This window comes from Sciurus carolinensis, chromosome 2 (assembly GCF_902686445.1).
Source record: "Sciurus carolinensis chromosome 2, mSciCar1.2, whole genome shotgun sequence".
Lineage (NCBI taxonomy): Eukaryota > Metazoa > Chordata > Mammalia > Rodentia > Sciuridae > Sciurus > Sciurus carolinensis.
The window spans coordinates 91,393,190-91,410,789 of record NC_062214.1 but is presented as its reverse complement, the minus strand read 5'-3'; the positions used below and the strand labels follow the sequence as shown (position 1 = coordinate 91,410,789).

General features: G+C 45.7%; 1 protein-coding gene across 5 annotated transcripts in view; it reads right to left on the bottom strand.

The window, feature by feature from the left end:
* Nucleotides 1–933: 933 nt before the first annotated feature.
* Nucleotides 934–17,600, bottom strand: part of Ca12 (carbonic anhydrase 12) — a 54,042-nt gene continuing 37,375 nt past the window's right edge. Inside the window, exons 8-11 of one of the 5 annotated variants that reach the window (XM_047542124.1) lie at nucleotides 16,032–16,158; nucleotides 6,561–6,572; nucleotides 5,624–5,711; nucleotides 934–4,868 (exon numbers count right to left, since the gene is read on the bottom strand). In XM_047542124.1, coding sequence (XP_047398080.1) covers nucleotides 4,799–4,868; nucleotides 5,624–5,711; nucleotides 6,561–6,572; nucleotides 16,032–16,158 — 297 coding nt within the window. In that variant the 3' untranslated portion in view covers nucleotides 934–4,798. Of the gene's footprint in view, nucleotides 4,872–5,623; nucleotides 5,712–6,560; nucleotides 6,573–8,353; nucleotides 9,665–16,031; nucleotides 16,159–17,600 lie in introns of those variants that run through there. The other 4 variants (XM_047542123.1, XM_047542127.1, XM_047542128.1 and 1 more) reach the window with 4 other exon arrangements.

The following is a 17,600-nucleotide window of genomic DNA, read 5'->3' as shown; positions in this document are numbered from 1 at the left end:
CCCTGTTTCCCACTTAGAATGTACGCTGCCTTTCCCTGGGCTGTTGCACAAGGGAGTGAAGGTGCACTGTAACAGTCAAGAGTGTCCACGTGAGAGGCACTGTCCAATTGTTGACTGACCTACCATCATGATGATCCACTCACCTGGTTGCAATAACTTTTTATGGTGAATTATTCAGTCCAGCAAGGTATTTTGGCCCTTATCTCTCAAAGTCATTCTGTAATGAAGGGGCATGGGTGGAGCAGGGAGACTCCCTCTGTGGCATTGTCTGGGCCTCACACCTTCCACCCACACCCTGTGACCGTGGACTCTGAGCCTGAGGGTGTCATGTCCCTGCCAGGTCATCTCCAATGTGAATGGCTACTTAGAGGTGACCTCAGTGCAGACTGAGGATGGTGCCTCCACTTCCCAGCAGGTGGCCCCAGAGATCAGGTTTCCTTCTGGGAGCAGCCCTGGGACTTCTGCTCCCTTGAGGGAAGTCCACACTCTAGCAAAACTACTGGGATGCCTCAGGACTGACACTCCTGAGCACCTGGACCCCAGGCAGTGGCCATGCCCAGGAAGGTCTGGAAGCTGCCTACTGCTGCAGGGGAAGAGGTGGGAGGAGAGAGGGAACGAGTCCAGGATCTGATGCTAATCTCTTCCTCTTGGCTTGATTTTCCTGCCCTCTTGTCTTAGCCTCTCCCTGGTGTCCCCCATCTCCCATTCTCATCCCTCTACCCCATGACATTCCTCCAGGATTTATTTCTGTGTGGAAGTCCCCTAGGAGTCAAGGGCATTTCAAAGGAGGTGAGCAGTCCACATCTGCACAGTTCATTAAGGTGGGGACTGACCTCAAGTGGCTACTGAACACTCGGAATGTGGTTAGTGAAACTGAGAAGCTCAATTTATTTTATTTTAATCAATTTAAATTTAAAAGTTGATAATAGATTCAGTAATTTGGAAAACTTCTGTTAGGAACAACTCTGCTTTTCAACTGTAAAATTGATGAAATCAAAGTACAGATCAAATATTTACAAGGAAAATTTAGCATCTGAATTGAGATATGTCATAAGTGTAAAATACACACCAGATTTTGAAGACTTACTACCACGAAATTAAAATATCTCATTAAAATACTAATTACATGTGGGAATTACAGTGTTTTGGGTCTATTGGATTTAAAAAATATGTTATTAAAATTGCTGTCACTGGTTTCATTTACTCTTTTTTAGTGTGGCTACTAGAAAGTTTAAAATGTCATGTGTCTTACATTCTCTTGGGCTGTGTGCTGAAGATTGTTTCAGCTGCCTTTAGATGAGATAATGACCGAGCTGAAGGACCCAAGTTGGTTCTGCCAACTCATGGCTCTTGCCAGCATTCTTCCCTGACATCAACTCAGATGAGTGTTGAGTTCAGGGAATGAGGGAAGGCTGTGGAGAGAGTAGGGAGATGCTAACTGCCACTTCAGGAGGCACCTTCCCTACCCCGCCTCCACGGGGTAGGAGGATTTGTAATGTCTCTACTCCAAAGCTGGGCCAGCTGCTCCAACACCTACTGGAGCAAATGACTCTTGTATAGTTCATCCATATCAGTCCCAGGGCTGATAAAGTGAAAATTGGAGACTTTTCTAAATAATTCATACAATGATGGTGCTTACCTATAACCTTCACAGGACTGTCTCTTAGCAAACCAGGATATGAAATCTTGTTTAGACAAAAGATTATATGGGGAAACAGTGGCAGGTGACAGCATATTTTGCAAAAGGATCCAAAATAAAGCAAGAGGCAACCAAGAGAAGCTGTTCACCTGCTGTGTAAAATACTCTCAGAAGCAAGCAATATGGGACATGTTCCCTATATTCAGTCCCTTTGGTTCAGACTATCCCCCTTTTTTCTATCCATCTATTCAAGTCTGACTTGTTCCTCAAACCCCAGCTTGCACGGTGCCCCCTCCCTGGGCCTTGCTCTAGTTACTCTGGCTTTCCCAGCCTCACTAACGAAGCAGCTGTGTGACTGGGGGCTGCACATACGTAGGCCTCTGTATTCCACTGAGTGATTAAGTTCATCTGTATATTTTTCTTTTGAGCCAGGTTCCAAGACCTGGGTGTGAATGATATTGACTGTTCTCATTAGTTACTCATCACCATAACAGGGAGCTACAAAGCACTTTGCAAATAATAATGCTTTTAACCTCACCTCAAAAAAATTTTTTTTATTTATCATTTCTTATACTTACAGTGTTTGTCTGCATTACAATCATTGTGGCAATAAATATGGAAGTATCAACAGACCATCACCACAGTGGCCTATGGTATAAGGCACAGGGACAGAGGGGGATTGCAGACCCCAGGCTTCCCAAGGGCCTGTCAGAAGGTCTTAAGAGTTTCAAGAGGGAGTGGAATTTAGGGTCTGAACTTGAAATAAGATTAGGAGAGTCAGCACTGCAAGTACTAGAATGTCTGTTAGAGCAACAGATAGAGGTTTTTACCAGATGATGCTGAAGAAGCAAAACAAAGATGCTCGAGATCCCCCATTAGTGAGAGGCAAAGGAAAGACTGGAGAAGTCAGGGACTTCCCCATGTCACCCCCCAGCCTGTGCCTTGTTCTGTGGGCTGCACCTGCCATGTGCCTAACACAACACCCGCTGGGGCCACCCAGGCACCCACCGCTCAACAGAGTTAAGTGGCGAGCGTAGGATAGCTGTGTGTCACACACAACAGCACTGATTTCCTGCAGTAGCAGCTGGTGTCAGTGGAATGAGTAAGACTCTGAGGAAAACTGGGTCTTCAGGAGTCCTGCAGGATTAGCAAAGAAGTTGACTGTTGATTCTTGGAGCATTTTTTCTGGTTTTGATTAATCTCAGCCATGAGGACTGAGTACCTGGGCCATGCTGACGGGGAAGAAGGAAGAAGAAATGCCACCGTTTTCACCTTCCAGTGAGTCTCCCTTTCTACAGCCTGCCCTTGTGCCAGGTACAATGATCTCTCTGTTCTCTCACAGAACTCATTCATGTATACAGAGGGTGTTTTGAAAAGATAATCCAGCTGCTTTGGAGTGGTTTTTGCTAGTTTCTGATTGGCAATTTTGAACCAAGGCCAAGAAACCACCTATTTCATGTTGCTTGGTCATGAGGGTTGTCTTTGCTGTCATTTGATAATGCATCAGGCATGTAATGGCAAGGTTGGGATACCACCCCTGGCTCCAAGGCTGTCAGAAGTCTTGTATGCACATGTGCATGCACACACAGACACATCTGAGTCCCCAGGAGGTCACTTGTAAACTTGCATAGCAAAACAGGCTACACAGACATAGGGCTTGCTGTCATTATGAACAGTTGTGGCAGTGACAAAAAGAATTTTTCAAGTCAGAGGGAGGAATAGAAGGAGGAAGATATTATAAAGAAACTTGTGCTTTAAGAGAGGACATTCCATGCTGTCAAAATGAGACTATGAACCAGAAAGTTCCCTGTGAACTATAAGCAGGGCTAGTGGTTGTGGCCCTTTCTCAAGTCAGGGAACTGACTGATACAGGGTTCCCACCTATATGGGAGCAAAATAAGGAAAGAATTAAGTCTTTAGCCTTTGTGACTTGGGGAGGAAGAACAATGGAGAATCTTAGCAACATTCCATTATTATTGGCCCTTAAATACCAGGACCACACTAGCCCCTGCACAGATAGTTCCCTGCTCTTATAGCATGAAAATATATTTCAACTAAACTGTGATAAGAAATCTTCAAAGTCAGAAGAGGAGACAATCCCTGATTCCAAATTGGCAGTGAGGGAGTCACAGAAGTGAGAGAAAGACATTTGGGCAAGAGAGACAAAGTTCTACAATCATTTTGCTTCTGCCTATTTTCTGTAGGTTCAAAAGCAGATTGGATCATCTCAGAACTCACATCTACTCTAGGAGAGAGGAAGTAACTCATTTTCAAGGAACAATTATTTATAAAAAATTATAGAGTATAAAATACAACTGCCCCACTGATGGGAGGGTGGGTTGGACTTAACATTGAGTCCTTCTCACATGGTGGCTTGGGAGATGACTTGTGATTCCAGTGCTAACGCCACAGAGACTCTCCCAGACCATGTGTGTCTTCCCTTTCCTTCTCCCCTCTCTCTTCTCTCTTCTTTCTGTCACTCTTTCATCCCCATGAAGAAATGGAATTTGAGAATGCCTTATTCTAAGGTCCAATCAGTGCCTCTAACCCAAGAGACAGGACTATGAAGATGCCCAATACGTTACACAGTATATCTCTTGTTTTCCTTTCTTTCTGACATCCTGATCCTTTCTGTCTCAATTCATCCCCCATAGTCGTAAGTTCAGACTGAAGGTTTATCAGAGCAGAAGGAAATCCAAGGGAGACAACACTTCTCTGGAGGAAAGAAACTGAGTTTCAAAAGTACACCTAAACAGAAAGTGCACATTCTAGCCTGGAAGCTGGGAGAATAAGCAGAATTTCCAGGACACTTGAGAGCACACCAAGTGAGATCCTGGATGGAAGTGTTTGCCAACTCGTAATGGCTCACCAGCAGGTGGCCTGGTTTGTGACCCAGAATCCAGACAGCACAGCCATTTCACACAGAGCAGTCAGTTCGAAGTTCCTACTTTCTGGTCCAGAGCTCATCCCACCCATGGATCACCGTGGGGATGGCAGTGTCACCAGGACAGTGGAAGTCCAGTTAGAGACTCCAAAAGGTCTGGGATGTTTGAAGGTTGAGCTCCAGAGAACACCTTGAGGTGTTTCAAGTTCACAGAGCCAAAGTATGTAGTGTCCAAAACAAGGTCCTTCCTTGGACATCTGGGAATGCCAGGGACTTCAGGCATGGGCCTCAGTCTCCTTCTTGATGGCTGGTTTATAAATGACTCCCTTGTTGTCACCTTTTTTGCTACTGGAACAATAAGAACAAACAAGCATTGTTAGTTAAAAAAAGGGGAGAGAAAGTCAGAGAACAGCCTGACTCATATATGGAATGAGGGAATTTTACAAGTCAGATTCTTCTCTTTGGGACCTTTCCCAAATCTGTTGGCCTTGGGAGAGAATGTTCCCAAATAAAGCATTAACTAAAATGGAACCTGTTTATTTTCCAACTGTTCTTTGAACACCAGAAAGTACTAGACCTGCATTTTGAAGGAAGTTCCATTATTACCCCTGCTTCATAGTTCCTGGAAACCTTTTTATCTTTCATACCAGTAAGAATAAATCATGTTTTAGGAAAAGGCAAACAAGATAATAAACCATGGACCAAGAGCATTTACAGCTAATGTGAGTAAGACATGAGGTTTTCCTTCATTTTTTCTTTTTGGATTTATAGAAGGAAAACCAGATGGAAAAGTCTTAGTAAGAAGAGCTGCTTTTGTTTAGGCACAAACCCCAACTCAAACCTCTCGTCCAAGGTCACACAGCTAATCAGCAATGGCAGCAAGGCTGGTACACATACTTCCAAGTCTGAGTACAGTGACCCTTGAACAATCAGAGTCTTCTGCAAAGGAGGCCATTGGAAGGGTGTGTAGGGCCAGCACTGCTAGACTGTGTTGTTCCAGACGACAGGGGCTCTTAATTCTGCAAGGCTGTCTTCCAGATGGACCAATCATAAAGGACACATAAGCCACCCCTTCCCATTTCAAATCCAAACCAGCTCACCTCTTCTTCCTTCTGAAAAGCCAAATGGACACTGCCAGGACAACACAGATGCCAAGAATGCCAGCCAAGGCCACTGAAAGGATGATGCCTGGTAGAGAGGCAGTGGACACAGTTACATTCCCCCTCCCCTTTATCTCATCCCACAGTAATGAGTGAGAAATCATGTCCCGGCTGCATAATCATCCCCAGGAAGATAAAACCTCCCCATCTCTAGTCTCAGATTTTGGTCCTTGGCTTAGTGGGACTGGCTGGAGTACTTAAAGTGAGCCATTTGCAACATGTGGTGGTTTTCAGCAGGGTTTCTCAAACCAGCACAACAATCATCTGGAAAGCTTGTCCAAAATGTAGATTTAAAAAAACAAAAAAAACCCAACCCTCAGAGACCCAGATTCAATCTATTTGGCATGGGGCCTAGGAATCTGCATTTCACCAAGCACCTCCAGCTGATGCTGATGCACATGGCACATGAACCACACTTTGAGAAACCCTGGGCCACAGAATAAGATCTTATTCCATCTTTGCTTTGTGGATTTAAGGCCCATTGGAATGTCTATCAATTTTATCACCAGATTTCTTTGCACAGTCCTAAACAGTCCCAAACAATCAAGCCCATTGCCAAGGTCACATGGACTGTCACCTGACCTCCACATTGGGCTTAGGTATGTTTCAGGCAATTCCCTCCCACCGTGAAGGTCGTAAGTAGATTCTTTGTACACATGCTATAGAGTGATTAGGTTTTTCATTAGAGGAATATGATTGGCAGTTCATCTTTGAATTAGAGAGTGATTTAAAGGTGACACTCAGTGAGGAGGGGTCCAGAAGCCAGCAACAGCACAGAGAAGCAGAGAGGATGAGCTGGAAATATCACAGACCCAGATCACGCTAAGAATCACAGGAGTCACCCAGCTGCAGCATGCACGGCCAGTCGGCCACATACCCACACTCAGTCCTGGGTCGACAGGATTTCCAATTAAAAGGGGAAGGAAAAGATTAGAAATTAATCTAGAGTCCAACTGTGCTGGATCTGAATAGTGTGTTGACAGAGTTCAACTTTTGTTTGGTTGGTGATGCAGGGCTTCTGCAGCCCTTTCTAGGGGTGGTCACCCTCAACTCGGGTGACTGCGGAGAGAGTGGAGGGAATGCCCACTGAGGGATTCAAATGGTGATTCCTCTTTCCCGTGCTCCTTCAACACAGCAGTTTCTTTGCTAAGGAAAAACTAGTTTTTAATACAATGTGACCAAAGAGGGAAGATGAGGAGGGCTGAGAATCAGCCTAGTTGGCAGGCTATTGTCTACTCTGGTACCTCAGTGAGGAATCCGCCACCAGCCTTCTCCCCCACCTGACCCACTCTGTCATCATGGATTGGTTCTGGTTTTGCTTGGCCCTACTAGACAAACTCCTCCACCATACCTTCCTCCCTTCTCTTCTACGTGGAACCAGGGGACTATGATCTCCTAGTAAGTCATAACTGGGGACAGATGGGTGGATTAGGTAGGAGTCCTCAGTGAATCTGAATTAGTGTTCAGCTATCTAGGGTGAATCCCACAGGTGGCCTACTGGGGACCTCCCAGGACAGCGTCCCATGTGAATCCACCTTCTTGAGTGAGCGGAGGAGCCCAGTTATGACGTCTTCTCTGGGCCACCCCAGCCTGACGCTTCCAAGTTCTTAACAACTCTTCCCCTTTCTCCCAGTCGGATCCTCCATCTAAAGAAAGTCTCTGTTTACATATACCCTCTTCTCTTGTGGTGTTCTGATCTCTACAGAAATTGTGTATATGTGTTTAGGTGGGTGTGTTGGTTCTAACTCACACTGGAAGCAGATGGTGGCCACCCAGCCCGAAACACAGAAGAGCCTGTTCCCATAAAGCCTACCATGGACACTGAAACCCTGGGACAGTCCTGGTAAAATGTGAGATGCCAGCAGAGGGCCAGGAATTTACTTCTAGGGCACTGACACCCAGGGAACCAGGCCTGAGGCTACAGGTGGACGTTTTACTCCCTCCCTTCTCTTGTCCTCTGGTCAGAGTCTAGCTGATCCCCCAGGGTCCATCAGGCTTGTGTTCCTTCCCTACTCTCCTGCCATCTCACATGGAGCCTGTAGAGCATCCTTGATGTGTGGCTGACCCCTGTGTGTCCTTGATCTGGCTTCTCCCGGTGACCCTGGACTGCTATGAGGGTAAGCAGAGCAGGCATGGAGGGAGCTATTCCCAAGGACAGAGTGTCCTGTTCTCCCTGCTCCTGCTGGCCACCAACCAGCTCATGGCCACCCAAGGGGCAGAGAGAAGGGCTCCGTGGGCAGATTCCCTACCCAGGCCTCCTCTTGTAACCTGAACATGAGAACCAGACTGTGGTTTGGGAGGGGCTTAGGGTGGGAGTCTCCATCTGGTGATGTAGGTATTTGTACAGCACAGGCTCTGTCCCCTGCCTGTAGCCTCTGCACGGTGCAACTTGGTATTTGGGCATGTTGGGTTTTTTTGTGGGGAGGTGGTGGTACTTGCTTGTTTGTTTAAAGGTACTCAGAGGCCTTGGTTCTTGGGGTCTTAAGGAAAAAAAAAACAAAAAAACAAAACACTGGAATTGGTTTCTTTTCCAAGCCCTTGAATGAAATTCACTTTTGTTCTTTGTTTCTAAAGTTCCAGAAGCTTGTGGTGCCCACCCAGCTCTCACCACATAAAGACTATTACTAGCAAGCCTGACCAGTTGGCCAGTCTGTTCAAACTGGACTGTTTTTAGTCATGTCTTTCCCAGTCACCTCAAATATCCTGAGAGTCACACAGGCCTCCAAACAGCTGAGCAATCCCAATCTGTGCCTAGAGGAGGTGACTTCATCCTGTGGTCTTAGTCTGCTGAACAGGGTCAATGGAGAGCAAAGCCCCTGGGATGGGACATTTCTCCAGAGCATATGAACCCACTTGGTGGCTTCGCTGGGGACAGAGTCTGGCTTTCCCCCCATTCATTTTGCATTGCTTTTGATTGGAATAGGCCCTATAGACAGCAGCATAATTTAATCTCATGCTCTAATCTGAGCTCTTTGCTCCTGGATGACTACTTGACAGGGACTAAATTGCCTCTCTTTAAAAACAATGCAATGAGAATCAACAGCCATGAAGACAAGGAAAGTCCCAGAGACTGGGACAGGTGCTTTTCAGAGGCAGCAAAAACAATGTAGTTCAAATGAGCAAGCAAAGAATCTAAACTGCTAAGGAAAAGGAGTACCCCCACGCTGTGACCTGCGAGTTCCACCTCCTCATGAAGCCTGGGGCAGGAAGATGAGGTTGGAGTGTGGCCCGTGCCCATGGAGGCAGCACCAACCATCTAGGAAGTGCAACCCTGTGGAAGTGGAACCCTCACTTGGGTTCCATTGGAGGCAGAACCAAAGCATTGACTGAAAGAGAAAATTTACGGGACTTCCAGAGCGCAGGGAGAACTGTCAAGGCGACTGGTGAACTGGAGCCAGGAGAGAGAAGCCAAAGCCTGTCTTCTAGGAAAGCCTGAGTCAGGTAGCCCAGTCTTCGGGTTGACATAGAGAACAGGCATCAAAGATGATGTCCGGAGGGAAGAGTCAGAGAAAGTTTTGTTCAGATAAACAAAGAAGTGGTTTGTTTCTTTAAATGGAGACTGAAACAGGCAGTCCCCCCTGAAGAACAATGAGACAGACAGGAGAAACAGAGACAGCTGGTTCGCAGAGGTGGCCTGAAAGAGCCACTAGATAAGAACTCAATGGCAAGGGCTCCTGAGCTGGCGGTAGGAGGACACGTGCTATGCGAACGTGGGAGAGCTGCCTGCTGGCCACAGAGCACTCATGGGCATGACTCAGGGTGAGCCAAGACAGAGCAGTGCGACACATAAAAGGAAATCACAGATACAGAACTAGGTCGTCACACACCCCATCCAGGAAGGTGCAGATACCTGGAGAGGGTCAGGGGCTGCTCGCCACCAGGGCCTCACTACCTGTTCTGGCTGGCTCGGCAGCTTCGTCTTCCACTGGCATCTGGCTGGCCCGAGGATGCTGGTTAACTGCTTTTGAGGTCTTCTGAAGCCTCAAGTATAAACACAGATAAGTCCAGCTCGAGGAACAAGCACCTTGTTTACACAACTTGGGGTTCCTGGGACAACACTTTAGTATTTTCTAGCTCTATTTACAATGCTATTTAATTAAGTATTCCATATATTCTTGTTCTCCTTTCAAAGTATTACTGTGAAGCATGGACTGATTTTGTAGGTGACATGTCACATAGTGATAACACATACACGAATGGGTGGTTAGCAATCTCTAGTCTTATATAAGAGGCCAGGAGAATTTAGGTTTACCAGGGGTTCGATCATTTAAATACATGAAATCCAATTTAGGATGGTAAAAATCGCTATTATTATGCTCTATTATAAACCATAAAGTCAAGTGGCTTTAATGCTCGTGTTCTTTTCAGATGATCCTTGGTAAGAAAAGCAAGGAAGAGGCTGGGACTGTAGCTCAGTGGCAGAGTGCTTGCCTAGCACATGTGAGGTACTGGGTTCGATCCTTAGCACCCCATAAAAATAAGCAAGATAAAGGCATTCTGCCCATCTACAACTACAAAAAAAATAGAAAATTTTTTTAAAAAGCAAGGAAGATGTCCTCAATAACCACAGAGCATTGCTACCATTAGAGGACATATTTAACTGGGAATTGTCCTTATTAACACTGTGCAACCCAGCAAGGAAATAATTTCTACAAAGAAATCTGCCAAAAAGACACCACCAGGTTATATGAGGGAATTGGTTTTATACAACTGTGGTAGAGACTGAGGTCTCTGCCTTCCAAATTGCAGGAATGCAGGCCCAGAACAGAAAGCCACACTGCTCTCAGGGACCTAAATCCTGGAGCAGCAGGGGTGGTTAAATGCCAGCCCTTGGCCCTGTGACCATCTTCAGTGACCCAGGCTGTCTGTGCTGAAGAAATGATGGGGGATGTTTTGTCCCATCAAGTCAGAGCAACAGAAAGCATGGCAGGATCTCTGGGCACTTCCTCGCAGACCTTCAACACAGGACAGTAAGTTTTGATCTTTAGTTTCTCTATTTGTGGGTTGATTTAAACACTGTTGGCAAGTTGAGAACAGAACAAAATAAGATTTAATCAAATGAAAATTTGACAACTGGCCAGGCTTATGTGTAAATCACTGCTGAGGAAAGGGGAAGAGAGACAGGTCAGTTATATTCTTTCAGCAAGCTTATAATGAGCACCAGGCACAGTGCCAGGCATAAAAAATGAGTAAGACATCAATCATCCCTTCCTTAAGGAGCTTGCAATGTGTGTATAATATGTATTCTTTCTTCTCTCTTCTCTCCTTCTTTCTTGATTTTACCTTTTGGTAACAAATAATTACTCTGTTGTGTGCCCGGCCCCATATCAGAGATGAATCAGTAGTTCAGGCTGCACCGAAGGAGACTATAGGTCACCTCCAGCAGAATGGGAGGACTTCTTGGAAGAGGCGATTAGAACTTAGTTTGTGAAGGGGGCATAGAATTGCCCTGAAGGGAACAGTGTGTGCACTTGACAGCCCCTGCCCTGTTAACGGAGGCCCTACAGTTTGGTGGGTCTGAGGCTGAGAGGGCAGGGATGGGTGCCATGGGGAGCTGATGTGGGAAGGTCAGCTGGGTCCTCACCAAGGGGGGATCCAAACTTCTGCCTGATTCCTTTTCGGGCTGTTGTCCCTGAACATGGTCTGCTCAATGTGGGGTTTCTGTCCTCCACAGTACACAACCAGGGCTGTGCTCAGGAAGCGTGTGGCATGTTGAAGGGAGTGGGCCCTCACTTGCACACTTAAAGGTTGCTCCCACCCGAGCAGCCCCCCAATCCAGGTCTGGGAATTTGAAGGTAGGAATTTCTCTGGTCATTATTTGGATGCTTTGGAAGAATCAATGATCCTCTTCCATTCAATAATAGCTTTTATTAATAAATATAAACTTAAAGAAACACAAGGCACATATATCCTAGTCTCAAAAGATAAGATAATTAGCCATCTTAGCTGTGTAAGATTTTTCTCTCCTTTTAAGGTTTTCTAAAACTACACGGTCCCTTGGGGTCAAGCAGAGTCTAATGGTGCTGCTCTACAGACCAGCGCTCCGTGCAGCCTCCCCCTTCATGGTCTAGTGCTCTTGTCCTAATGCACCTCAGTTGGCTCTGGCTCTGCAGCAGGTGACATGCAAATGCTCAGAGCAGGTCACCTAAAGACATGATTATAGAAACCTTTGGCCTCTTTGTTTTTTTGTCCTCCAGTTTCCCTTGCACTGACATGTTAGAAAAAGGCTGGATACTATTAGCATTTAGGTTTGATGAGCTCTTGCTTTGTTACCAATACTATCTAAACCCAGAGTTGGTATCATTGCCTGGGATGAGGTCAACCTGAAGGAACCAAGGGTGGGGCCAAAGCCCTAAGCCCCGGCCCCTGGGATGGGTACCTGCCTCTGCCATTGTTCCCCTGCCCTTACATAGGTAGCTGACTTCCACGGAACCTGAACTGGTTCCAGGATGATTCCCCTCTCCAGAAGCCCTCCTCGAGGACAAGGTCGTATCTTCCTTCAAAGAGGTACATTTCAAGAGCTGGAAAAAGTGCCCAGTTTGACTTTCATCTTCCCACTCAGAGTAAGCCTTTAGCCAGGCACGGTGGCAGACACTTGTAATCTCGAAGACTGGGAGTCTGAGGCAGGAGGATTGCAAGTTCAAGACCAGCCTCAACAACTTAGCAAGATCCTGTCTCAAAATAAAAAAATAAAAAGGGCTGGGATGTAGTGCAGTGGTAGAGCATTTCTGGATTCAATCTCCAGTACCACAAAAAATAAAAATTTTTGAAAACTAAGAGTTTTAACCAAAGGCAGTGAGAAATAACCTACAAGAGAGAAAATCTCACACAAAAGGAAGGGAGAAGAGGTATGAGATTCTGGACTCCTGATAAAGGGGGGGTTGTATACTTCTCTTAAGATTAGTTCTCCCCTCATTCCATTTCTCTTAGCCTTACCCAATTATATTAAAAGTATATACAGCTGGCACATGCCTGTCTCTCCAGCAGCTTGGGAGGCTGAGGCAGGGGGATCGAACGTTCACAAAGCCAGTGTTAGCAATTTAGTGAGGCCCTAAGCAACTTATTGAAGACTCTGTCTCAAAAATTAAAAAAATAAATAAATAAAAAGGGCTGGGAATGTGGTTCAGTGGTTAAACACCCCTGGGTTCACTCCCTGGTACCAAAAGAGGGGGAAAAAAATGGGATATACACTCAAATTCTAAGGAAGATGGTGGTCACAGCTTTTCTTGAGTTTGCTTGTTCCTCCTTACTTCAGCGTTATTGTTGCAAGGGTAACCATTACTAGATGGAAAGTTTCATGCCATAATATAATAAAGAACAGTGATATACAACTCTAGAATTCTATGACATGAGTAGAAAAAAATCAGTTTGGGACCTAGAAGTCACTGAACAACACCTGGAGCAGTGGTTCACAGTTGAGTCATTTTACCCCCCTTCCCCTGGAGAACTTGGTAATGTCTAGAGACATTTTTGGATGTCACAGATGGGGAGATATGCTGGGTACCATGGCATACAACTGTAATCCCAGTGACTTGGCAGTCTGAGGCAGGAGGATCACAAGTTCAAGGCCAGTCTTAATAACTCAGAAAGGCTCCTAAGCAAGGTCCTGTCTCAAATGAAAAATTAGGATTGGGGATGTGGCTCAGTGGTAAAGCACCCCTGGGTTCAATCCCCAGAACCAAAAAATAATAATAATAATAAAATAAACAACAACAAAAATAACAAAATGGGGAGATGCTACTGGCATCTAGTGGGTAGAAACCAGGGATGCTGTTAATGCCACAGTACACAGGACACCCCCACAGCAAGAATTTTCCCACCCAAAATGTCAATAGTGCCAATGTTGAGAAACCCTAGGGCTAAGGTATGGCTAGACTGTAAACTCCTTAAGGATGGAAAGCAGGTCCTGCACTCTTTCCTGAGCACAGTCTAAAATATAGGGTCAAGTTCAATGATTCAGTCATAAGTGTCTCCATTTGTTAAACCCCAGGTTTCCCTCCTCCACCTTCATTCCTGCTTATTTCCCTGTACTTTCTCTCCTGTTTCCTTGACACAGCTTTTTTCCCAACAGAATTTTCTGACTCCAAAACTCCTGTTAACTTTCAGAGAAAACCCTGAATAAACCAGACTCTTCATTACAAATATGCCTCAGTGGAAGAGTCTGCAAATAATCAAGTCCAAATTGCTCAAGGTTCATGCTGACAAGTAGACTCACACTATAAACCTGAAAGAACAAACAACAGCCTGAGACTCACTCCAAGTTGCATGAGAGGCCCTCAAGAATGCATGCACCCTGGGCAGATGAAGTTTGGGTCTTCAAACCAAGAGGGACTGCCTCTATATTCCTCCTCGGGAAGCAGCCCTGTTTGCTACTGTGCTTTGGAAGTAAGAGGGAGGGGCACACTCAGGCCAAGTTTCTATAATCAGCCTCCAAATGAACAGGTTTGCCTTGGACTGCCATTCCAAGGAGAAAGCAGAGCCCAGCCTGGGCTATGGAAGCAACATTTCTGGTCAAGCCATGCAGGAGGGTCAGTGGCAAAGCTGTATTTGGGTTTTATCTTGATGTCCTAAGCTGTGAGTTGGTCTGCAAGCTTCTGTTTAGAGCCCTCTCAATCTACTCCAGCCAGACTCGCAAATCTACAGAAGCGCTCAGCTACAGACTTGCCTGCACTGCCCAGTCTACAAGCAGCTGCTTAGACCTGAGCCAGTCTAAGAAGATGGCTAATTATTCCCAATGCCACAGTCCATCATTACAAGTGGGGGTTACTTTTAGGTGTCATAATCAAACTCCTGCACGGTTTCTTCCGATCCTCTGTAACTGCCCTCAAACACTGTCCCTGCAATGTAAAGTTAGGATTGAGAGTTGTTAGTGTCCATTTTTAGAATTGTAACATATTAGCACTGAAAAGATCACTTTATCCAACCTGGCATGTTGCGACAAGGAAACCAAGGCTGAAAAAGAGATGCAATTTGTCCTCATCATACACAGGGGAGAAAACAAGATGAGGCCCAGGACCAAGGCCCCCTGACTGTAGGGAAAGTATTCATTACCTCATTTCCAGTGATGTGTATAGACTAGCTTGGAAAACAACTGAGAGTAGAACCCTTGGATCACAAGCAAAATTCTACCTGATCAATGTCAATAAAGTCCCTTATCTCCCAGCAGAATGTCATGGTTTTTAAAAATTTATTTAAGAGTTGGAGTATTTTTAATCCTTAAATTCTATATATTCCACTTAGAAGAATGGGAAAAGGGAATGCTGTATCCAGAATAGATCACAAAGGAAAGCATCCTAGGCATTGGGGTCATTTCCTAGAAAAAGAAGTTGGTAGACATCATCTTATTAGGTTCTCAATTTTTAACAAGATTTTTAACAAGATTTTTAACAGATTCAGTTTGCAGACTGAGAAGCCGAGGAAAGAAGGGAAGTGGAATTAACTAGTGGTATCTGAAGAACAGAACACAAAACACAAATCCTTGGGCAGTTCTCAATTAAGAAACAGAGGACATCATTCTGATCATGTGAATGGGTAAATTCAAAAGGGAACATTTCTAAAGCTTTCTGACAAGGACCTTGAACACAATCTTTATCTACACAACTACGCTGAGGAAGCCATAGTTATAATCTCACATCATAAGAAAGGAACAAAAAAAAAGTGCACAGGAGAGATGAGGGGCACGGATTCTCTCAAAAGTGAGCTAATGGGGTCATCTTTAAATATGAACAGTCGGTCCATGAGTGACATACGAGGATGAAGTGGAACAGACCTGCCATGATTCTGACCACTCAAAGATTTCCAAGCTGGGAGAAGCTCAAGAATCAATAGTGAGAAAAAGAACTCAAGTTTGAAGAAGGGTGTGGGTCCCCAAAATGCTCCCTTATCACCTTCCCCAACCCCCAGCTTCCAGCAGTATAGAAGGAGGCTCTGAGCTGACCTGGAAGTTACAGATTTAAAAGAAAGAGTGAGCCCCATTTACCTTAGGAATACACCAGTTTGGAATGTGTATGCCTGTGCTTATGTAGGCTCCAAGGAGACGAGACAAACAGGCCGAGTGAGGAGGGTGCTTTCATGCCCAATGGGCCCTGCTACACTAGGCCTTGAGCTGCTGGTGGCCATGGCTGTGGTGATTCTCACAGTCTTACAAAGGAGCACTGTTGGCATTGGTGGTGCTGGAATCACCTGGCTAGGCCTAGGCAGAATGGCTGCAGCCATTGATGCCAAGAAAGTCTAGGAAGAGAAGCTACAAGTCTCATCTGTAAAAGCCAAGCTCCGAAGGACACCAGTGCCAGAGACACACTTAGGGTGAAACAGAGCTCTGTCACCAGACATACACTGCATCCCTTACCTTGTCGAAAGGAGATGTATACCAGCCTCTCATCAAACTTCTGGACCCGCCGGAAGTTGTTGATCATTTCTCTGGGTGAAGGGTCATCCACTTGTGTGAAATACAGAGCCGTCTCCAAAGCCAGCAACTGAGGGAAAGAGCAGAAACATACCCTGTGGGCAGAGTGATATTCCCTGGTCTGGCCTCCCTGAAGAGAGTCCCTGGGAGAAGCCTCTGGAACTAGCCTGTGGGATGCTTGGTGGGAGGCAATAGAAAGCAGTGGGAAAGCCAGAGAACTATTTCTTCCTGCTTCCATGGGAGTCTTGCTGAGTGCTGATAAGTGCTGGCAATTCTCAGAAACTCCAGAGAAGGGCTATGCTGCTGGCCCCTGGTTATGCCCAGAATGTGCCCCCACAGAGTGAAAGCTGGAGGGACAGACGACTCCTTAGCCTATCATGGAGGTTGCCTTCCCCTCATAAAGCTGAACTTGAAACCCAATTCTTCCTCTTTTTTTTTTTTGGTACCGAAGATTAAAGCTAGGGGTGCTTAACCACTGAGCCACATTCCCAGCCCTTTTTATGTTTTTTAAATTTTGAGACAGGGTCTCACTAAGTTGCTGAGGCTGGCTTTAAACTTGTGATCCTCCTGCCTCAGCCTCCTGAGTCCCTAGGATTACGCGTGTGTGCAAAAAACCAACTCTTAAAGCAGAGGGGCCTGAAGTCCAGTAGTCACAGAAGAATAAAAGGAGAGAGCTAAGAGGTTCCCAGGTCATCTGACAACTGGTTCCCTGGCATTTTCACATACCCACAAAGATTACATAACAATTGCCAAGGCAGTTTCTGGGTTAGCATGCTTCTGCTTCCCCACAATTTCACCTCCTGATTCACCATGTCCTCGCTCCCATCCGCCTACCTGCTGCCAATTTATCTAGGTTTCTCATCTCAGAAGCTGATAGTGAAAGGCAGGAGCAACAGTGAGGGCTGTCCTGGACCATGAAGCTGAAGTGGGGGTGAGCAGGTGCACAGCTCTGGCTCCTGGGGAGCCAGTTTTCTTTTTTAAGCTTTTAAGTTGTGGCAGAGAGGGATGAGCTGTGACTTTAAACCCTGAAGGCCTGACTTTGGATTTCAGCTTTGTCATTAACCAGAGGATGATCCTGCTTCCAACCCTCATTTCTATCATCTATAATGTGAGAGGCTTAGAGACAGTTGCTAAGGACTTTGTACCCCACTTTGCACTACACTGAGCTTCTTGAGCTCTGAGCTCACTCACTGCTGCAATCACACGCCCCATTTGTGCAATGATTTAACCTGGTGCTAACTCTATTTGGCCTTCTAAAAGAACCAGGCTCTCCCTGACCTGAGCAGTGAATACCACCCAGTTGCTAAGGAATATATTAACAAATGCAGCCTTTCAGCTCTTTTTTTTAAAGAACTGTGGAGACAAGCATTCATTTTCCTAGCTTGACTTCATAGCACCTCTCTGAAGCTCAGCCTATAATTTCTGCAGTGTTTTCAGGCACCAGTGATATTTGGAGAGCTTTTGAATAGCTGCCAGTGAAACTCTAAAGCAAGGAGATCAAATCATTGATTT